Source organism: Neoarius graeffei, chromosome 3 (assembly GCF_027579695.1).
Source record: "Neoarius graeffei isolate fNeoGra1 chromosome 3, fNeoGra1.pri, whole genome shotgun sequence".
NCBI classification, from domain to species: Eukaryota; Metazoa; Chordata; class Actinopteri; order Siluriformes; family Ariidae; genus Neoarius; species Neoarius graeffei.
The window spans coordinates 33,939,804-33,963,540 of NC_083571.1; the positions used below are offsets into that span (position 1 = coordinate 33,939,804).

The window sequence follows — 23,737 nt, forward strand, 5'->3', positions numbered from 1 at the left end:
TGTATGGGTTTCGTACCGGTACAGTATCGGTACTGTAGCGCTTCGCTGTAGTGTGGACAGATGAAGCGGTTCTGTATCGATACAAATATAATGCGCAAAGTCACACCTCAATCGATGTCTTCGCTGAATAAAATAGTGAAGAACGGAGATTTGTTTTCTTTGTTTCTTTCTCAACTGCCTCGCGTGTTTTATACGATTCGACTGAATAAATGACCACCAGAAATACAGACTGTACATTGACAACAAAAAGCACACACACATTGTTTCATCCGCCATATTCTCGGAAGGAAGTTACTCAGTAACCACGGAAACATTTCGTGCACGCGCATTTCAACTACTGTGAAAGAAAACCGCAAACATTTCTCGCTAGTGTGGACAGATGCACTAAACTGTACCGGTATACTTTGTATCGATACAGTTATACCACTATCGTACCGGTATATATGTGAACACAGCTTTAGATAGGGAAGAGTACGTGTCCATAATTCTTGTACACTGCTTTCTTGAATCTAAGTAAGATTCCATCCATGTCAGAGCATTAGAAGAAAGGTTGAACTTTGAGAGTTTGTTTAATAGAACATTATGATTAACCGTATCAAACGCCTTTTTAAAATCAAGGAAGACAGCACCAACAACACCTCCCCTGTCAAGTCTGGATTTAATTTGCTCAGTAAAATAAAGTGCTGTTTCTGTTGAATGATTCTTCCTAAAGGATATGGGACATGGATTTTTACCTGGGCATAATTATGTATAAAGGACATAAGAAATGCCATCTAAATCACTGCAGGGCGTCAAAAATGTGAAAATCATCACATTATTCAAGTTTTCTTATACATCAGCGTAAAACAAGGATTCGTTAATGAGCTAGGTGGTCACGTGACCCGTGACGTCACAAAAACTTTCCAAGGAGCCAGCGCTTGGGAATCTAATGTAAACAGGTTACCGAAATGGACACCATCGACAGTGACATTCCCGATGTTTCACAGAGACGTGAAGTTAGACCCTATCAATTTGAACCGATAGCTGGAAATTCACATGAACATAGAGCTTGTCTTTACTCTGACGGGTCAGATGATTCTGAGAGTGAGAGTTCATTCAGCCCTCATGAAACTGAAAGCGGTCGGCTCGATAACACTTCCTGGTAAGTTAAAAACAATTCTGCTCAAAGGCTAATGATCTGTTGAAAGAAGTATTATTTTTGTATCATACATTGAAAGTTCATCATAGATCTAGCTAAAGTCTGTTGCAAGCTAGTTTTTTTTGCTGATATTTTTCGAGATTGATTGAGATACAATGCTTCCAGAGTCCGAGATGAAAACATTCAAAATGGCGAAACGAGTCAGAATTATGATAATCAATAATTGATACACCCAAAATTATAATACTAATCCTTACCTCGGCTTTCAGTCGCTTAGCGCAGAGGTCTTCAACAGGGGGGTCGCGAAATCACACCGGATCACTCATATCAACAAAAATATTCCTGCCCTGTCCCCTGGCCTCCGGGCAGGGATGCAAACAGCGCGCCTTTTGGCGGATGCCGCCTTTTTCACGGCTGAATCGCGCAGATCCGATTTAAAAAAAAAAAAAAAAAAAGCGATATTAATTCATGAAACATGAAGTATAAGGATGAGAAAAAAACAGTTTAAATCAGGAAGCTGCGCACATTTGTGCAGCCTGGCGCAAATGTGCGCAGCTTCCCGATTTAAACTGTTTTTTTTTTTCTCATCCTTATACTTCCTGTTTCATGTTTCATGAATTAATATCGCTCAGTACCTGAGTATTAATATTGAAAGAATCCTCAGTGAAATGGTCCGAACACAGTTTGTGGGAAACAGTAGGTGCAAAGTTTTTCCAACAGGTGTTCTGTAAAGTTATCCTACCTCTTGGATTTGTCCTACCAAGCCTACTGCACATGCGCGAAGCCTACTGCGCATGCGCAGGTGAGCCCACACTTTCCTCAGCTTCGGGTCCTTGGGGAATGCAAAAAAACTTACTCCAGGGCATTTCCCATTGGAATTATTGCAACCATAAGCAGCACAATACACCATGATGTCCAATGTATGATGTCCAATGTACTTTAAAGACTATAAAAACAATTTTCTTGTCATCCACTTCTCCATTCATCTACCCGCTTGTGCTGTGCCCGAAAGTTTTTGTTACGTATGATCACGTGACAGCGGCTCTTCCGGTTGCAAAAAATGCATATTGGAAGTCGAGCAGAAATGCCATATAATCATCACGAATATAACGATTTTGCTGAATTTAATAGATGATTTTGTATTTGTTGATGCAATTAATTCATATTTTTAATGGAAAGAAACTGATATAGCGTGCTTTTATGTTTCATGTCCCATATCCTTAAATCCAAACTGCATGGGGTGTAGTGGAAAATTACCATCTAAATAGGCTATCAACTGGTCACAGACCACTCTTTCAGCTACCTTAGGCTACATCCACACGACAACGGCAACGAGATTTTATTAAAAAAAATATCGCGTCCACATGGGCAACGGATCAGTAAAATATCAGGTACATATGGCAACGCAACGCTTGCTGAAAACGATGCAATACACATGCCACACCTCTACGTGCGCTGTAAGACGGTCCCATCGGAGACACCAGAACAATAGAAGAAGTAGGACGCATGCGCATAAACCCCTTCTTCTACCCGGCGTGAAGCACTCAGGAACAAACACACAACAACAAGAAGAAGATGGCTGCGACTACGCGAGGAAATCGTGCCTTCTGTGTGTACAAATTAGTTTTATTAGTGTGCATAGTTTTATATAACTTAATTTTCTTATTGTGTGTGAACATTTTGAAAAGCAGTCTTATCCAGTAAAAAAAAGAAATCCAAGAAATGGTTCAGTTACTTGTTTATTTAAAAGAAAAGCTGTATACAAAAGTGAATGCAATGCAGTGGTTCATACAAAACAGCGAGAGTGCTGCTTGTTCTAGTCATGTGGTTGTGACGTCATCGTAAACAAATCCGTTCTACTCATCCAGATGACTTCGCAACGGCGCCGTTGCCAGATTTTTCCACTCTGGAACCCGTTCTCGTTTTGGGGCACCCAAAACGCCGGTGCCGTGTGGACGCCAGGCCGAAACGATAAACAATTTTATCAAATTCACCTGAATCCGTTGCCGTGTGGACAGCCTCTTAGAGATGGCTGGAAGAATGTTAAAGGGCCTATAATTTGTAACATCAGTTACATCACCTGATTTAACGATAGGGGTTATTACTGCTGTCTTCCAGGCATTAAGAAAATAACTTTGTTGAATGGACAGATTGACCAAGTGAGTAACTGGAGAAGAGAAAATGTTTGCATACTTCCTAACAAATGCACAATCACAGTCAAAAATATCTTTTGCCTTAGAGTTCTTAAACTGGTTTAAGATTTTAGTTACAGATGATTCTGGTACTTCTAAGATGTTAAACAATGGGAGATCTTTATTTGGTAATATAATGACCTTCTCTCTGGGACCAAAGCTTAGTGCTAGATTTTGAACTGAATCAATAAAGTAACTATTGAACACAGAAGAAATTTGGACATTATCTTGGGTAATAATCCCCTGCGGGCGGCACGGTGGCGTAGTGGTTAGCGCTGTCGCCTCACAGCAAGAAGGTCTGGGTTCGAGCCCCGTGGCCGGCGAGGGCCTTTCTGTGCGGAGTTTGCATGTTCTCCCCGTGTCCGCGTGGGTTTCCTCCGGGTGCTCCGGTTTCCCCCACAGTCCAAAGACGTGCAGGTTAGGTTAACTGGTGACTCTAAATTGATCGTAGGTGTGAATGTGAATGGTTGTCTGTGTCTATGTGTCAGCCCTGTGATGACTTGGCGACTTGTCCAGGGTGTACCCCGCCTTTCGCCCGTAGTCAGCTGGGATAGGCTCCAGCTTGCCTGCGACCCTGTAGAACAGGATAAAGCGGCTAGAGATAATGAGATGAGATGAATAATCCCCTGCACTTGTAATTCATACCCTTTATCTCTTTTATTATTATCTTTCTTTAAAACTCTATTAATATTTTGCCAAATTTTCTTGCAGTTACCCTTTGATTCATTTATAATGTTAATAAAAAATGTGCTTTAGCCTTTCTCAATTCATGTACCACTTCATTGCGCAACTGCTGAAAAGTTCTCCTATCATTGGGTAATACAGACTTAAGTGCAGTTTTCAATGCATAATCCCGTCACTTCATTAAGTTCCAGACTTGTTCACTAAGCCAAAGTGAGTTTTGCTTTTTTCTGGAGTATGTAATATTTTTACTAAATTCATTTTTAACCTTATCAATCATGGTCATTAATCTCTCAGAAGCATCATCTAGGTCCCTAATGGAACCAATCTCGTTCCAATTCAGTTGCTTAAGCTGGCGTTCAAATTCACTAATGAGCCTCTTTGGTACAATTTTTAAAGTCCTTCTGCTTTCCTGCCGGTACATAAACCTTTGTTTTGTTAATTTCCTTGATATCAATGTCAAATTATGATCTGATAATCCGGTCAATAAATTGAATGTTTTTATTATTCTTTCTGGTTTGTTACTAAATATTAAATCAATCTGTGTTTGTGTTGATGGTGTAATTCTGGTAGGACCTTGAATTAATTGTGTGAGGTTAAATTGATTTGTTAAGTCTTTAAGTTTCTTTCTTTTCGACTTATCAGTCCAATTTATGTTAAAGTCTCCAAGTAAAATTAATTCTTTATTTGTGTTCATTTCTTTCAAAATGTGTCTTAGGTGTTCATAAAACATAGTATTTGATGAAGGTGGTCTATATATGTGAATGACATATTGGAAGATGAAATCATTCTTACTGCCATGCATTCCATGTCCATACAGTTCAATTCAATTTCATTGCAGTTTATTGACTAATGACGTTCTAGGGTGGTTCTGTTTCTAAGAACGGGTCACTTTTTTTTTTTGTAACAACTTGCATGCAGACTGAAAAATTAGGTTCCTTCACAAGGTTGTTCACTGTCCCTAATGGGATGAGGAGCTTGGCAATCCAGAAGAACCTCAGAATGGTATACTCTGCAATTCCAAAGCTCGTTAAGGGGGTGGAAACTTGAGCCTTCAACTCCGTAGCCCAAAGCTACCAGACCACGACCCTTAGTCACCATCTAAAATCAAATTTAGCTCTTTCACAGAACGTTGATTATATAATTGAGAGAGAAATTCTGCTGTTTCTAATAACAGTTTTCAAAATTCATCTTCACATCTTGTTTCTTCTACAATCAAAGAAAACACCTTTAGTTACTTTAGTTGTCGTCATTCTACTGATATAATCCCTACCCCAGGGCTCCTACATGACGACTGGTTCTGCAGCATTTTGTAGGAGTTCTGGTTCCAGATTAGGCAAGATAAATCCAGGAGCATCACTGGAATGTTGAAATTGTCATTGATCTTTATCTCTGATAAGAATTTCACTTATTGGGTGTATACCAATAAGAATTTCATGACCTGTATGTGGTTCTGAAAATAAAATAGGAAATAACAATTTCTTATAAAAGCAGAACATCCTGCAACAGAAAAATAGCATGTTTTCCAAAAAGTACCCCTTTGTTACAGAACCAGAAGTCCAGGTGGTGGAATTGGACCTGATTTGAACCCCTTCTTTTTGGGCAGAGTCAAACGAAAACTCCAGGGAGTGGAATCAGACCTGACTGAACCCCTCCTACCTAGGCAGAGTCAAACCAAAAGTCCAGGGAGGTGGAGTCAGGCCTGAATGAACCTCTCTTACCTGGCAGAGTCAAACCAAAAGTCCAGGGGGTGGAACCAGACCTGATTGAACCCCTCCTACCTGGGCAGAGTCAAACGCAAATTCCAGGGGGTGGAATCAGACCTGATTGAACCCCTTCTACCTGGGCAGAGTCAAACGCAAATTCCAGCGGGTGGAATCAGACCTGATTGAACCCCTCCTACCTGGGCAGAGTCAAACGCAAATTCCAGGGGGTAGAATCAGACCTGATTGAACCCCTCCTACCTGGGCAGAGTCAAACGCAAATTCCAGGGGGTGGAATCAGACCTGATTGAACCCCTCCTACCTGGGCAGAGTCAAACGCAAATTCCAGGGGGTGGAATCAGACCTGATTGAACCCCTCCTACCTGGGGAGAGTCAAACCCAAATTCCAGGGGGTGGAATCAGACCTGATTGAATCCCTCCTACCTGGCAGAGTCAAACCCAAATTCCAGGGGGTGGAATCAGACCTGATTGAACCCCTCCTACCTGGGCAAAGTCAAACCAAATGTCCAGGGGGTGGAATCAGACTTGATTGAACCCCTATTACCTGGTAGATTCAAACCAAAAGTCCAGGGGGGTGGATACAACTTGATACAACACTGTGTGCTGTACAGTGTCTTGTGGGTTAAGGTTAGGAATTGGGGTTATAGGAGGGGTTGGATCAGGTGCATTAATGAACCCCTCCTCCTGTTCCTATTGGTACATGCTAATACAACCTATAACCTCATCATTAGAGTGGCAGGGTTGCTAGCTTGGTAAATCCAGGGAATGCTAAGGACATATGTTAGCTAACTGTGCTAATTCTCAAGAGAATGTTATGAAATCAGTGCTTTAACAGATAGACGTTGTCACGTAGATGTAGGAAGGTGAATTAATAACCATTTTGTCCTTGGTTGCATTTAGGCAGATGATTAAAATGGCAGCAGCAGGAAGACAGAGTTAAAATACAAGTCTAATTTCCAGTAAACCACTGTTCTTCACCCAGCAGGATGAGGAAAACTACATTATTGTTGATGTGACATCAGATATTCAACACCATGTCAACATCACACTGAGGACCTGCACCTGTCCTGTGGGCGTGGCCACAGGAAGCTGTGAACACCTGAATGCCGTGCGAAAGCGACGCCTTCAGGAAGTGTTTGATGAATTTACTAACAGTGAGTCCTTCCTTTTCTTGCCATATAGCAGGAACCGGTGTGGTGAACGTGATTTCTTCTTGTGCAGGATGTTCTTGTGTTAACCTCAGCTAATCACTGATATGTGATGTCATCAGTGTGCACTTCTTACTCCCACGCATGAGCTGTTTGAAAAATTCCCTCCAATGAGCAAGACAACTTGCACACAGAAAGCCAGTGGTAGTGAGCTGTCCAGCTAAAACAAAAGGCCTTATTTTAGGAAAAAGACATTTTCAATAGCTGGCTAACTTACGCTAGCTAACTAGTTAAGACAGAATAAGGAACAAAATCCGTATTTCTGGTCGCTCCAAGTGTGTGGGTTTTTGTTTTTTTATTTATTACATAAATAGTGTTTACTTGTGTATTTTGTTATTTAATATGGGTTTTCTGGTCTCTTTCATTGTCTAGAAAATTTGTAGGTGGGTCCTTGGAAAAATACCTTAAGTACTTTTCTGATCTGGGTTCTCTGGTCGGTCTTTCAGCCAACTAGCTACATATAGACTGGCACCAAAATTCAAAAAAGTGCTTATTTAAGGAGTTAAAGGCATTTTTGAGACAAAGTCGGCAAACAGTCTTATTTTGTCAATTTGGGTGTGCCGAATTCAAATCTGCAATATGCCGAGCTCTATCTGACCTCTGTTGACCTCTAGAGGTCATTGAACTTTGGGCCTGTAAACGTCTCAGCTGAACCCAGTTTCTCAGCTTTCTAAGGAATGAAATGTACTAAAATGATTAATGAAGTTAGCAAATGGCCTTGTTTGTTAAATGTTTGGGTGCTGAATTCATTTTTCATTTGTAAAACGACATATGACCTCTGATAACCTCAAGGTCATTAAACTTGGCCTATAGGCCTATGCATTTAACGGCATTTTTAAACTGACTTTACTCCCCCAAAAAGAATATACAGGGTATACAGGTTAATCAGGGTTAGTATATATGAGAGTTTTTTTCTTTGTTGTTTGTTTTGTTTTGAACGGGGTAAAGCCTTTACAAAAAACAAACAACAAAGAAAAAAACTCTCATATATACTAACCCTGATTAACCTGTATACCCTGTATGCCCCCACATTTTGTATGCTGCTGAATCTGTCCTTTTTTCAGTAGCTTTGTATAAACAATAACCGCTAAATGTAATGCAATGTTATGTAAGGTGATCGCCTAGGCATTCTCATTGTGAAAAGTAAGTCACATGTACATGTACTGGCATTTAATTAGGGCCCGAGCCCTATGGGCGAAGGCCCTATTGTTCTTGTAAGAGTTCACTATTATTATTCTTCTTCTTCCGTCTTCTTCTTCTTCTTCCGTCTTCTTCTTCTTCTTTATTTTTCTCCGCTGTTGGGCCATTTTCGGGGCGCTTGCCATGGCCGAAAACGCACGAAATTTGGCACCAGTTCCGAGAATTGGCACCGCTACTCAGAACCAAAAGCCCAATCTTGGCTGGGGCTCAGGGCCTCTATAGCGCCCCCTAAGTCGTTGTGATTTTGGCCTCCCGCATTAAGGTGCCTGGTTGCCATATAGTTTGTAGTAGTGGCATGCCATTTGGTACGCATATGTATCTCACTAAGCCGGACAAAAATGTAATGCCAATGCATTAGCCTCGCCCAACAGGAAGTGAGGTAATTTCACTTTTGTGCGAAATGCATGGCCAAGAAGACGGCGCAACTCCTCCTAGACCGTTCATAGGAATGTCACCAAAATTGATACACCTCATCTACAGACATGGCTGACAAAAGTTACTAAATACGTTTCACGTAGGATAAACCGTTCAGAAGTTATACGTCAATCAATTTTCACTTAAAAATTTTACATGCTAAAAAATTCATAACAAATCTTCTAATTGCTCAAAACTGCTCATACTTTACACGCAAATCACGCATTGGGCTTCTGACATGTTACCCAATTTCTGTGTTATTTCGCCACTGGGGGCGCTATTTTTGGGCAAAAATTCCAATCTTTCCTCAAATTTGGTCAAACTTCACGGCCACCCTCTTACTACCTCCCATGTCATGTATTCCACATTTTGGGAATTTTCGTCCATGGGGGGCGCTGTTTTTGGCCGACGCAATTGCTCCAAAACGGGTTTTTGGTAAATAATTCCATACTGCTTTTCCTTCACACCACTACCTTGTGATAGTACGTTGCTGTTGTAGACACTTATTTTTCCAACTCATAATCGCTCATGTACAGCATAGCGCCACCTACTGACATGGGAAAAACCAAAAAATTTATTCTTCAAAAATCTATATCTCATCTTCTATTTACTCAATTGTCATCAAACTTCATCCGCAAACTCTTCATAGCTCACCTGGCATGTACGCCAAATTTTGTGCACTTTCGCCCCTGGGGGTGCTGGTTATGGCAGAAATGATATTGCAGCTTCTGATTTGTCAAACTTGGCAAGCAAACTCTTTACAAGACCCTTATTGGGGCGCTTGCCATGGTCGACAACGCACGAAATTTGGCTCCTTTTTCTTAGACTGCCACCGCTACTGAGAACCAGAAGCCCAGATCCAGACGGGCCTCAGGGCCTCTATAGCGCCCCCTAACTCATTGTGATTTTGGCCTCCCGCATTAAGGTGCCTGGTTGCCATGTAGTTTGTAGTAGTGGCATGCCATTTGGTACGCATATGTATCTCACTAAGCCGGACAAAAATGTAATGCCAATGCATTAGCCACGCCCAACAGGAAGTGAGGTAATTTCACTTTTGTGCGAAATGCATGGCCACGAAGACGGCGCAACTCCTCCTAGACCGTTCATAGGAATGTCACCAAAATTGATACACATCATCTACAGACATGGCGGACAAAAGCTTCTAAATACGTTTCACGTAGCATAAACCGTTCAGAAGTTATACGTCAATCAATTTTCAATGCAAAATTTTACATGCTTTAAAAATTCATAACAAATCTTCTAATTGCTCAAAACTGCTCATACTTTACACGCAAATCACTCATTGGGCTTCTGACATGTTACCCAATTTCTGTGATGTTTCGCCACTGGGGGCGCTATTTTTGGGCAAAAAATCCAATCTTTCCTCATATTTGGTCAAACTTCACGGCCACCCTCTTACTACCTCCCATGTCATGTATACCACATTTTGGGAATTTTCGTCCATGGGGGGCGCTGTTTTTGGCCGACGCAATTAACAAATCTTCTGATTGCTCAAAACTGCTCATACTTCACACGCAAATCACTCATTGGGCTTCTGACATGTTACCCAATTTCTGTGACATTTCGCCACTGGGGGCGCTATTTTTGGGCAAAAATTCCAATCTTTCCTCAAATTTGGTCAAACTTCACGGCCACCCTCTTACTACCTCCCATGTCATGTATACCACATTTTGGGAATTTTCGTCCATGGGGGGTGCTGTTTTTGGCCGACGCAGTTGCTCCAAAACGGGTTTTTGGTTAATAATTCCATAATGCTTTTCCTTCACACCACTACCTTGTGATAGTACGTTGCTGTTGTAGACACTTACTTTTCCAACTCATAATCGCTCATGTACAGCATAGCGCCACCTACTGACATACTGACATGGGAAAAACCAAAAAATTTATTCTTCAAAAATCTATATCTCATCTTCTATTTACTCAATTGTCATCAAACTTCATACGCAAACTCTTCATAGCTCACCTGACATATACGCCAAATTTTGTGCACTTTCGCCCCTGGGGGTGCTGGTTATGGCAAAAATGATATTGCAGCTTCTGATTTGTCAAACTTGGCAAGCAAACTCTTCACAAGGCCCTTATTGGGGCGCTTGCCATGGTCGACTACGCACGAAATTTGGCTCCTTTTTCTTAGACTGCCACCGCTACTGAGAACCAGAAGCCCAGATCCAGGCGGGCCTCAGGGCCTCTATAGCGCCCCCCGAGCACCGTACACTGCCAGACCCTATTGTTACCATGTGTCCAATTCTGTGCTTTGTCGCCATTGTGGGAGTAATGGCTCTTGCCGAAGAAGCTGTGGAAGTTATTTCGCGGGGACGCGTGCCCCCGCCCCCCTTGGCCGCTGGCGCGAGGGCCCGTCGAGGCCGCTTGCGGCTTTAATGTTGTATTTGTTCCTTTCTATTTGTTTTTTGTCTGTTCATATTCTTTTTGGGGGAGTAAAGTCAGTTTAAAAATGCCGTTAAATGCATAGGCCTATGGAGCACTTGCATGTGACGTCACAGCCAATCCAGATTGTGACAGACGCCATCTTGTCGGTCAAACGCCATATTCCGCCTTCTACTTCTGCTTTTACTTCTACCTTTTCTTCTGGAAAACCCTACTATATACAATTCTACTACAACGGCTGCGGCTACAAGCTCTCCCTACCTGTGCACGTTTATGTTTTTTGTGTGTATTTTTGCGTGTTGTTCGTCTGTACCGGACTTCAATATCCACTACAACCGTATGGACTTACTGGACATTGGTTTCCAGCAGAAAATGACGGTTTGTAGCGATTTCCATCGCATACACAACATTCCGGACGAGATAGCGAGACCAGCGGGGTCTCCGTGGATTGTTATCGGAAGCAAAGCGAAGGAGGCGGTGCTGGGAGCGGAAGCAAAAGCGAGGCTGCAGAGCCGGCCTGTTGACTAAGCTCAGAAAACAGCCACTCAAACCTCCACTGCTAAGCCTCTATCTCTCCAACGCCAGATCCACGTAAACAAGATGGACGATTTGGAATTACAGCTGGAATTACCTTATTCTATTCTATAATCGGCTGGTCAGTGCTATACTCAATACTTAAATGACTTACCCATCCAATGAGGATTCTTGTTTACAAGATGCCATATCTGAGTCGCTGACAAATCCTGAATTTCTGTAAAGAAAACTGTCCAGAGATTTATAAGCACGCAGTGCTTCACCACTGAACAGCGAGGGAAAGTTAATGAGGTAATTATACACGTCCGGGTATTCCGCTGGCAGTTCAAAATCCGGTCGTGAAAACTCCGTCCGGTAAGCCATAAGGGTCACTAATCTGTAGATCGTTTATTTTAGACATATATCTAGTTATCTGTTCATTAGAAAAATGAGCCGTGTAGTCCGTCGGTTGAAATTGATCCATTCTGTACACGAGTGCAGCGGTATTCAGCGGTGTTTTTGACCAACAAGATGGCGGTTGTGTACTTTCCGGTCACGTGACTGCAAGATCTCTATAGGCCAAGTTTAATGACCTTGAGGTTATCATAGGTCATATGTTGTTTTACAAATGAAAAATGAATTCAGCACCCAAACATTTAACAAACAAGGCCATTTGCTAACTTCATTAATCATTTTAGTACATTTCATTCCTTAGAAGGCTGAGAAACTGGGTTCAGCTGAGACGTTTACAGGCCCAAAGTTCAATGACCTCTAGAGGTCAACAGAGGTCAGATAGAGCTCGGCATATTGCAGATTTGAATTCGGCACACCCAAATTGACAAAACAAGACTGTTTGCCGACTTTGTCTCAAAAATGCCTTTGGGTGTCACAATTCTGGATTTTGGTACCAGTCTAATAAGCTGGCTAGCTCCTTGTCATTGCCTCGGTCAGCATCTTGGGGGAGGGTCCAGAAAATTTTAGGGCGGGTCTTTGTACATACTTAACATACCAGGGTTCAAGTTAAAATGACGAAACACCCTTAAGCCCCAGTAAGGCCACTTGGAAGTTTGTAACCTAGTTAAGATTTAGGGGGTTAAGGTTGGGGTGCAGCCATGGCCTGAAGGTTAGAGAAGCAGCCTTGGGCCCAAAGGGTCACTGGTTCGATTCCTGGAATCGGCAGGAAAAACATGACAGGAGTTGAGTGAATGAACGGCACTTTCCACTCCCTCTGTATCATAGCTGAAGTGCCCTTGAGCAAGGCACCCAACCCTCAACTGCTCCCCGGGCGCTGTAACATCTCTATCCACTGCTCTGGGTATGTGTGCGTGCGCTCATTGTTCACTTGTGTGTGCGTATGTTCACTGCTTCAGATGGGTTAAATACAGCAGAGGAGCTTGTGTACATGTGACAAAGGCTTCTTCTTCTTCTAAAGAAGTCATAGCTCATTGTAGTTGTGTGTTTATCTGATAGAATGTGTTTTTATTTAGGGAAGAATTCTCCTGAGGACTTGTTTGGCAGCATGGAACCCGAGCAGCACCTCAGTAATTCCAGCACGTTGTCTCTTATATGTAAGTTCATTAAAAGTAGACGGCCTTTTGATTTCATAAAATCAGTGAAATTTAGTTCCATCTGAAATTTGGTCATTGTGATGTATGTTTATTTTTGTACTATCTAAAAAAAAACCCAGGCCATTCTGTGGCTGGGAAGTTATTTAATTTGAGGGGATTCCCTAGCAAATAATGTGCATGAAATCGCTCGCTCCGCGCAGTCAAGCAGACAGAGGAAGTCCGACCTTAGTCGTTGTCGTCTTCTTCATCTTTAGGGTTTTATGGCAGCTGGCATCCAGTGTTGCATTACTGCCATCTACAGGTTTACCTTGACCGTGCACTGACAATTACATAATTCTGTCGCTAAATGAACAGCTGATCGCACCAAGGTGCTCGCTGACCGCCGATATTTGTTAGTTTGGTCCTACGTTTCCTTTCCTTCACAACATAACGTTTTTTCTTCTCACTTTCTGTTACTGGAGTCGGTCTTTCACGTTTCATTTGCATACTCATGTCCTCCATTTTTCTCTTCTGTTTCAAATTTGTATCCCACAATATCTTGCGCGAACAGGGAAAGCCCACCATGTGATGCATGACGTAGTATCTTGAATTGGGTCACGGTGAAGCAGGAAAAAATAGCAGAGAATTTGGAGCCACATGGCCCTAAATTCATTAATTGTTCTATTTTAAAATTGGAAGTTTGTGGTTTGAATTCAGTAGCTTTCAGTCTATTAAACAAAAATAATTGGGTGTCAGGGAAAATTCTCTTTTTATGACCTTCTTCTTCTTCTTTTGGCTGCTTCCGATTAGGGGTCGCCACAGCGGATCTTTCGTCTCCATTGCTCCCTGTCTTCCGCATCCTTCTCTATCACACCTGCCACTTTTATGTCCTCTCTCACCACATCCATGTATCTCCTCTTCGGCCTTCCTCGTTTTCGTGTGCCTGGCAGCTCCATCCTCAACATTCTCCTTCCAACATGCTCTGCATCTCTTCTCAGGATGTGCCCGTACCATCTCTGTCTCATTTCTCTTAGCTTAATTCCCAAGCTCTCCACATGTGCTTTCCATCTGATGTGCTCGTTTCTTATCCTGTCCAACCTGGTCACTCCCATCGCAAACCTTAACATCCTCAACTCCGCCACTTCCAACTTTGCCTCCTGTCTCTTCGTTAAGGGTACTGTCTCCAATCCATACATCACAGCTGGTCTCACTACTGTCTTATACATCTTACCTTTCACTTTTGCTGGGACTTTCCTATCACAAATGACTCCCGAAATCCTTCTCCAACTGCTCCACCCTGCCTGCACTCTCTTTCTCACCTTACTATCGCAGCCCCCATTTTCCTGCACAGTTGACCCTAGGTACTTGAATTCAAGTACTTGGGTCTCTTTTTATGACCTTAACTTGAAAAATCTGAAACGCAGCATACTTTTAAATTTTAAAAAGAAAAAAAATCCCCCAGGGAATTACGATTAAATCACATTACAGCACCTCCATTTTACTTTACATTGCTTCTTCTTCTGGCATTCCTACCCTTCACATTCTTTACATCAATAACCAAGAAAAAAAGCACATCACTCACAATCGAGAGTGCGGAGATGAAATGAAAAGTCATCACTAGGGGGAGCTGTTTTACAAAACTGACAGGTCTGATTCGTCAGTAATGACTGATGAAGTATTTCCAATTCATACCACGTCGTGCTGATGCTTAGTGCCGTATCTGGGCGTATCCTCTTTAGTAATTGTGTGTATGTGTTTTTTAAATCTACAGATTCTGGTTGTACAATCAAGCAGGAAATTGAAAAGCCTGAGATACATAATGCAGGTATACAGTCAATTATACAAAGATTGAAGAATGAATGAAAACAGCCAAGACTGCAAAGTTTGACTGTATTACTATGATGTGATCTTTTTTTGCTCCTCCTACTCAATAGAGTAGGACGCTTCTTTGCTTTGCTCCTGCTTTCTTGATCTTTATTTCTATACTTTACTTTCTCATTTAATTTCCACTATTTTTTTCATTTTATTTTTCATCTTTATAAGCTTTTAATTTAATTTCCACTATCTATCTATCTATATATATATATATATATATATATATATATATATATATATATATATATATATATATATATATTTTTTTTTTTTTTCCCATTTTATTTTTCATCTTTATAAGAAGTTAGTTTTTAAAACAAAATGCCAGGGAGCAAAAAATCCTGCAGAAAATGCATGGAACTAGAACAGAGGATTTCTATTCTGGAATCAAAGATTGATGCTCTGCCAAAGACGGACGAATTAAAAGCGATATCTCAGGAAAGGAGTACAGAAACAGTGGCTGAGAATGCAGAGATTGCACTCCGACAGACCGATGGCATTGCAGATCAAGTGGATGAATTCATCAATCAAGCTGGGCAAAATGTGAGTACAGAAAACTGGCAAATGATGGGTGGCAAGCCCAAAAATAAAAACAGAAGAGTAATTACTTCAACACCAGCTCGTTCTACAAATTACAATAGGATCTACAATCCTATGGAAAATCCACAGCCCATAAGGCTTCAGAACAAATTTGAATGCCTCAGGGATGTGGAAGAGGATTTTTCAAGTGGACAAACACATAGTAAAAAGAGATCGCACCAAGATCGAAGAGCTGTGAGAAGAGGCAAAAAGCAGCTCGTAACACCACCTGATCCCACAACCCTTGTTCTTGGTGATTCCACTGTAAGACAATTAAAAGGTTATGGGATGATTATTTGTTGCCTTCCAAATGCATCCATCTCTGACACCAAAGACAGCATTTTGAAACTCATGTCCGAGCATAAAACTATTAAACATATTGTTGTGCATGTGGGAGCAAATGATTTTTTCAGAGAACAGCTGTTTGTCCAAGATGATTTCAGAAAACTTTTTTCTGAGCTCTATAAGACTGGAATTCAATCTTTTATCAGTGGCCCACTCCCAGCGAGAGGAAGTTTTGCTTTTTCTCGACTCTTCAGTCTTAACACCTGGCTTGGAAAAACTTGTTTTTCATTTGGTATGAACTTCATAGACAATTTTAACCTTTTCTGGAATCACAGAGAATTTTACAAGCCAAATAGCACTGAACTCAGCTGGATTGGAGCCAAAGTCTTAGTAGACCATTACAGACTTGCAATCTTTTCTCAGCCAGCATTGAGGAAAACAGTTGATAAGATGTCGCAGACTGACATAGTTACAAAGCCTAAACAATCTTCTTTGCAAGTCGTCATCAAGGACACACAGACATCTGACCTACAAGACTGCCAAAAATCAGAGGACCCCATTTCGTCATCTCTATCTTCCCCCCGGATGGATTTCCCAAATAGCATGAAAAAATTGCTCCCAATGGCTACACTCTCTTTTTCCAGCCCAAATCTGTCGCGACAAGCAGTGTACCCAGTTCATCAAAATTGTGTTCGCCCAGGACTTTCAGCTGGCTACAAATCTTTATCACTATCCAAAAGATACATGTCATCTCCAATCCTTTCACCCTCAAACCAAATGGAACATTTAGAAAGTCTTGTTTGATGTACTCTGGGTCCCTGCGAATGGGTGTAGTTTTGAAAACCAGCTGGGACCCAATGTGCCTATGCCATTCTCTATTCCTGTGTTGATAAGAAATAGAAAACATAGAGTACATTTAACCCTGGGGGTGAACCAATCTAATCTCCTTCCTGTTTTAAAACAACATCAGAGTGCACAAGCAGATATTACTTCTAGTCTTTCTGTAAAGCTAGCTCTTCTGAACGTTAGATCACTTTTAAACAAGTCATTTTTAATTAATGATCTTATTTGCAAACACAATCTTGATTTTTTGCTTCTAACTGAAACTTGGCTGGATCAAGCAAATAGTGCTACCACCCTTATTGAAGCAGCTCCCCCAAATTTTAATTTTTTGAATGTTACCCGACAAGGGAAGGGTGGAGGGATCGCAAATATATTCAAAGTCTCTTTTCAATGTAAACAATCCTCACTTGGTGATTTTACGTCCTTTGAACACTTATGTGCACTTGTTACATGCTGTCCTAACATATTATTATTAACTGTTTATAGGCCTCCGAGACATTCAGCCAAATTCTTTCTTGAAGAGTTTGGTGAACTGTTGTCAGTCATTTGCTTAGAGTTTGATTGTCTTATTATATCTGGGGATTTCAACTTGCATGTAGATAATACTGATAACACTTATGCCAAAGAACTACTTGCAATTATTGACAACTTCAACCTAGTACAACATGTACAGGGGCCGACCCACTCTCGTGGTCATACTCTTGACCTCGTCATCACAAAGGGTCTTACTGTTTCTACTACTGTTGTTGACCTGGCCTTATCCGATCATTTCTGTGTTTTCTTTGAAGTTTCTATGTCTCCTCACATTCAGAATAGCTCAACGACTATAGGGAGGAGAGTCATAACAGACAACACGTGCTCTCTTTGAGCAAGCTCTCTCTCAGAACTCAACCAAAATGTCAGACACTCTAGATGATTTATTGGAAATTTTTAATTTAAATATGACCCAAATTATGGATGATATTGCTCCATTCAAAATCAAGAGTCAATGATAAGCAGAAAGCACCATGGAAGCAGTACCCGGCAGTTAAACTGCTAAAGAGAGAATGTAGAAAGACTGAAAGAAAATGGCGCAAATCTAAACTTCACATCCATTATCAAATCCATAAAGAGATGCTTTGTAATTATAATTATGAAATTCGTAAAGCAAGACAGTCTTTCTTCTCCAGCATCATCAGCAGGAATATGAACAATGCCCGTGTGCTATTTTCAACAGTAGAGAAGCTAACTAATCCACCACCACAATTAGCACCTGAACTTCTCTCAGTTAATAAATGCAATGAGTTTGCATCCTTTTTCAAAGGTAAAATTGATAAAATACGGCAGAATATTCCTCATAATATATCTCAGTTGCAAAAAATTGAAAAACTGCAATCACCAATGACACAGATAGATAACTTCAACACAATGTCAGAATTTTGTTTAATTGATTATGAGACTCTTGAAAAAACTGTACAAAATCTCAGTTCCTCAACATCTGAATTGGACATTCTGCCCACCAACTTTTTTAAGTCTGTTCTTCATCTTATAATTACAGATGTGCTTCAAATTATAAATACATCCCTGGAGACTGGCGTTGTTCCTGTGTCCCTAAAAAAAAAGCCGTTGTAAAGCCCCTACTTAAAAAAAATAATCTGGATCCTTCAGTGTTAAATAACTACAGGCCAATATCAAATTTACCATTCATCGGGAAAATCCTGGAAAAAAATTGTCTTCAATCAATTAACTGCCTTCTTGATATCAAACAGCCGTTTTGATAATTTTCAGTCAGGATTTCGTGCCAATCATAGCACTGAAACAGCGCTGATTAAAGTTATAAATGACATGCGTCTTAATACTGATGCAGGCAAAACATCGGTCCTGGTATTACTGGACCTCAGTGCAGCTTTTGATACTGTTGATCACAACATACTGCTATATCGACTTGAACACTGGGTTGGATTGACTGGTAAAGTTATCAATTGGTTAAATTCATACTTAAAAGATAGAAGCTTCTTTGTTACCATGGGAAATTGTTCCTCAACGTCAATGTCCTTGACCTGTGGTGTCCCCCAGGGGTCGATTCTTGGACCATTACTTTTCAACCTTTATATGCTCCCACTTGGGCAAATTATCAATAACAATTCAATTTTGTATCACTGCTATGCAGATGACACCCAAATTTATTTTGCTCTATCACCTAATGATTATGCCCCCCTTGAATGTCTCTACCAGTGTATCGATCAAATCAACAGCTGGATGTCACAAAATTTTCTTCAGCTGAACACAGATAAAACAGAAGTAATTCTATTTGGAAAAAAAGATGAAAGACTCAGGATTACCACTATTCTTGACACAAAAGGGATTAAAACTAAAGAAATGGTTAAAAATCTTGGTGTTTTCATTGACAGCGAGCTAAACTTTGACAGTCACATGAAAGCAATCACTAAAACGGCATTTTATCACCTAAAAAAACATTTCCAAACTTATGCCGCTTTTCCACTACAAACGCGGCAGAGCCGTGCCGTGCTGAGTCGAGCTGAGTGAGGTTATTGGAGTTGCATTTCGACTACAACCGCGCTGAACCGTGCTGGCTGGAAGTGGGTGGACACATTGGGTGGAGTTAGCGAAAGTGGGTGGACGTCACGTGATGTCGTTAAGCAGCGCAAACAGTGACATCAGTGAGCTTTTAAGCGGTAGTCTCACGACCTGAATAGTAAACAATAAACATGGACATGGAGTCGTTAGGGTTGCTGGTCTTGGTTCTGTGGCTTGTTGTCACCGACAATGCCAACAGATACTGGCAAGAGCGTATAGATGAGGCGAGGCGCATAAGGCTTCAGAAATTCTCGTAATTCGTAATTCTTCTTCTTCCGGGTTTACGGTGTTTACAGATCCCAGCGTGCTCGCGGGGCGTGTGTGGGCATGTGAGGACACTCCTCCTCACCAATCAGTGCACAGGGGAGTGTCTGCTCACGCCCCCAGCCTCACTCAGCTCGGTTTGGCTCGCTTCAGCCCCACTCCAAAACGGTGCGAGTTTTAGGGGCTAAGCAGGGCTGAAGCGAGCTGAGTCGTGCTGTTTTTTGGTAGTCGAAACGCGAGCCGTGTCGGGCTGAAGTGAGCTGAAGCGAGCTGAAAAAGGGTAGTGGAAAAGGGCCATAAGAGGACTTGTGTCAAAAAATTATCTGGAAAAACTTATACATGCCTTCATCTCTAGTAGGGTTGATTACTGCAATGGCCTTTTCACAGGCCTGCCAAAAAAGACCATCAAACGACTTCAGCCGGTTCAAAATGCAGCGGCGAGGGTTCTCACACGAACAAAAAGAACAGAGCACATTACTCCAATTCTAAGGTCCCTTCACTGGCTTCCAGTAAGCTACAGAATTGACTTTAAAGCTTTGCTGCTGGTGTACAAATCTCTAAATGGTACAGGGCCCAATTACCTCTCTGATATGTTGCAGCGGCCTAACCCAATCAGATCTACCAGATCGCAGCAGAAAAATTTACTATTAAAACCTGTTGTTAAAACAAAGTGTGGTGAAGCAGCTTTTAGCTACTATGCAGTACAGCTATGGAACCAACTCCCAGAGGACATTAAAAATGCTCCTGCTGTTGGCAGCTTCAAATCTAGGTTAAAGACCAAGCTGTTCTCAGATGCTTTCTGTTAAATAATTAATATTGTCTTCTTTACATTTTTTATAATTTTTACTTTCTCTGCATGTTTCAAATTTACTTTAACTTTTTTTTTCTTTTTCTCCTCCTATTTGAACTACTACATTTTATTATTTTATTTCTACTATTGTTTAATTCTTATTATTTTCTTTTAATTTTTTAATTATTTTAATTAATTGTTTAATTCTTTTAATATTATATTAGTATAAAAATAAAATTATTTTATGTAATTTTATTCTCTATTGTTTACTGTTTTGTTTTTACTTCTGTAAAGCACATTGAACTGCCATTGTGTATGAAATGTGCTATATAAATAAACTTGCCTTGCCTTGCCTTGTGTAAACAGAAGTGGGCGGAGACACCACCAGAGAAGTGGATACGGAGCAAGCACAGGCTTCCCAACCTCCCACTGACACAAGTAAACCCTACACTATGGGCTCTTTATAACGTACACTTTATTAGTAACTTTATGTAAACTGTCCTAATCTTCGGTTCTCTACTGAAACCGTTGTAAAACGGACAGAATCAAGATGCAAAACTAGGTTTTGTTTGTAAATCGTGTGTGCAAATGTTTTCCTGGCTAAACTGAACTAAAATTCCTGCCAAATTTACAAAAGTTTTACTGATTTTCTTTCTGCTTGTGTGCGTTAGTCGATATGTTGAAATTACCCAGCACTTTTACGGCACAGCTTGTTTACAGTTAGCCACGCCCACTAAACTCCATAACGGGCAAAGAGTGCACACAGAGAGCTGAAAACAACAAAATCGCGATGAATGTGTAATTTTTAGAATGTAAAACTCCGAAGAGAAACATGTGATACAAATGTTTTTCCAAATAAGGACATTTATAAATACAATTGTCCAGCTTGATACATGTGGTACAATGTGGTGTAGCTTGAGTTTTGACTGGATGGAAAGCAGTTTTTTTTTTTTAATGAAGTGTAGAACATTTTAGTCACATGAACCTAAACCTGGTACACATGAGCAACTTCTCGTCACAAGCATATTGCAATTTTTGGATGCAAGTTTTCCCTCTCGGGTCGCTGCGTGTGCGTATTATCTTCTTCTTCTGTCGATTTATTGGCGGTTAACAATCGATGTGTATTACCGCCATCTACCGGGCTGAGGTGTGATCTCAAGGGATATTAGTCATTGCAAATGCCTGCATGAGAATAATTCAAAACTGAGCCTGTAGTCAGACCTTGAGCAGGTCATGTCCTGATAGTGTTCAAAAAGATATCAGTATTATGTCTCGAGCAATGTGTCATCACAACAGTACAGTACACAGTGAGACACAAGGTCACAGAAGAATTCTAGCCTTCTAGCTGAAATAGTAAAATAGAATGGAGTAGAATATTAAAGGTCCCATGGCATGGTGGTTTGTTGATGCTTTAAACGGGCTCGTGGAGGTTTCCGGATGTTATATCCGCAGCCTTTCTCGAAATGAACCCTCGGCACGTAAATATAGCCTCCTGGGAGAAAGCCCCATTTCAGCGCTTTTCCCAGTGCGCCGTTTTGCTAATGAGAAGCAGGAGGCAGGGAAGGGTAGAGGGTGGGGGCGGGCCATGGGGGGGGCTTGACCAAGCTGCACGCACACATACTCGCTGCTATCAGCGCCTGTAGCCACGCTGCTAAGACAAAACCCCGTTCTCCTTCGGACTCCTTTCGTAAACTCAACGTGACACAGAGAGTGAGAGTGTTCGGAGTGGTAGTTTACGAACGTATAATACCCTAGGCTTGAACATGCACTCCATAACCAAAGAGGATAGAAGCAGCAGCAACTACAACAACATTTCGCTTATCCAACAGAAGACATGCATTGCAGAGCAATAGTCAAACATAAGCTCATAAGTTACAGTCAATTTCCAGACTAAACTCAGTTTAACAGAGCATGCTGCATGCTCTTTAGTTTTGTAGCGCAGATTACCTGGCTAACTGCAGGAAGCGGTTAGCTGCACAGCTAATGTAGCCATTGCTAGGCTAACGCACCGATTTTAAAACACGGCAAAATGACTTAACAGTTATACACTTACTTGTTCGGTGTTTGTGGCTGATGTGGCAGGGATGCTTGGTACGGACCCAGGCTTCAGTGACAGTTGATGTGCAAAACCTGCCCTGTACTGTCCCAAGTTGTGGAAACATTCCTCAGGAAAATGCTTCCGACAAACATACACCGTCTTAGGTAGACTCGACGGCATATTATTGAAGTAAATAAAATTAAGCCACTGCGTCTTCAGGGGCTCTCCCGTCGGCAGTAAAAACAGACTCTTTTCTGTGTTGTCACATCCATGTACAGCACAATTTCCATGTTTCGCCCGCTTAGGTGATGCCATGTTGTTGTGTCCTCTATGGTCTCCTCCATAGACATCCTATTATTACGTAGACGGAGCGTTGGCTGTTCTGACGCGAGAAATGCGGTCGCCATCTTGGAGTGGTGAGATAAGCGCAAGATCATAGACATCCTATTATTATTATTATACTGTCTGCAAGGGGGTGTATGGGGGATGCAAGTGACCGAAAGGCAATGGAGGAATGGGTGGCCTGCTGTAAGTGTGATAAGTGGTTTCACAAGTCATGTTTTAATGTTGTATGCTAATATTATATATATTGTTATTAAAATGTTTATTCATATACTACCTTTTTTATTTATTTACTAGTTTTTTCATTTACTACATTGTTATATTTTTTATGTTTGACATTAATTTGTTATAAATAAATGTTTTGATATGCTTTAAAACAAAAAAAAAATGTTTGTGGTCAATATATGGTCATCACACATTGTCCTACATACCAAACAAAGTGCCCCACTCAACCTGAATACATCAGCTTTGCTGAAGGGGGGTCAGATTGTGTTGAAGGATGTAAAAGGCTCTTATAAATTCACTGACTAGATTAATTTCCCCTTTGATATGTTCTTAACAATCTATTTAAAGAAAACATACACACATTTGAATCATTATAATGGATTTAGATTGTTAAAACCGCATTTTATTTAAAAAAGTGTCCCACTTTACCTGAATTTACCCTATCCATTGCAACAGGTTGGTGGTTGTAGCCGATAGAAAAACGTTAAGGTGTTTATATCTAATGTATTTAGTATTCACACATTTTTTGTAGGATATTAATCACCGTTTCCTCAACTTCAACAATCTCCGACGTCTGTTCACTTAATATCAGGATATTCTATTAACGTGAAGCCAACTATGAATAATAACCCCGCCGCTATCCTTTATCATAGCTACATCTCATCTCATTATCTCTAGCCGCTTTATCCTGTTCTACAGGGTCGCAGGCAAGCTGGAGCCTATCCCAGCTGACTACGGGCGAAAGACGGGGTACACCCTGGACAAGTCGCCAGGTCATCACAGGGCTGACATATAGACACAGACAACCATTCACACTCACATTCACACCTACGGTCAATTTAGAGTCACCAGTTAACCTAACCTGCATGTCTTTGGACTGTGGGGGAAACCGGAGC

The 23,737-nt window shown here is 41.1% G+C and overlaps 1 protein-coding gene across 4 annotated transcripts in view; it reads left to right on the forward strand.

Annotated features, from left to right (window-relative positions):
• The window catches only part of LOC132883292 (uncharacterized), a 40,486-nt gene that overhangs the window by 13,481 nt on the left and 3,268 nt on the right, over nucleotides 1-23,737 (forward strand). For 2 of the 4 annotated variants that reach the window (XM_060916725.1, XM_060916723.1), the window contains exons 6-9: nucleotides 6,718-6,889; nucleotides 12,964-13,044; nucleotides 14,795-14,848; nucleotides 20,603-20,674. In XM_060916725.1, the coding sequence (XP_060772708.1) occupies nucleotides 6,718-6,889; nucleotides 12,964-13,044; nucleotides 14,795-14,848; nucleotides 20,603-20,674 (379 nt within the window). Of the gene's footprint in view, nucleotides 1-6,717; nucleotides 6,890-12,963; nucleotides 13,045-14,794; nucleotides 14,849-20,602; nucleotides 20,675-22,620; nucleotides 23,359-23,737 lie in introns of those variants that run through there. The other 2 variants (XM_060916726.1, XM_060916724.1) reach the window with 2 other exon arrangements.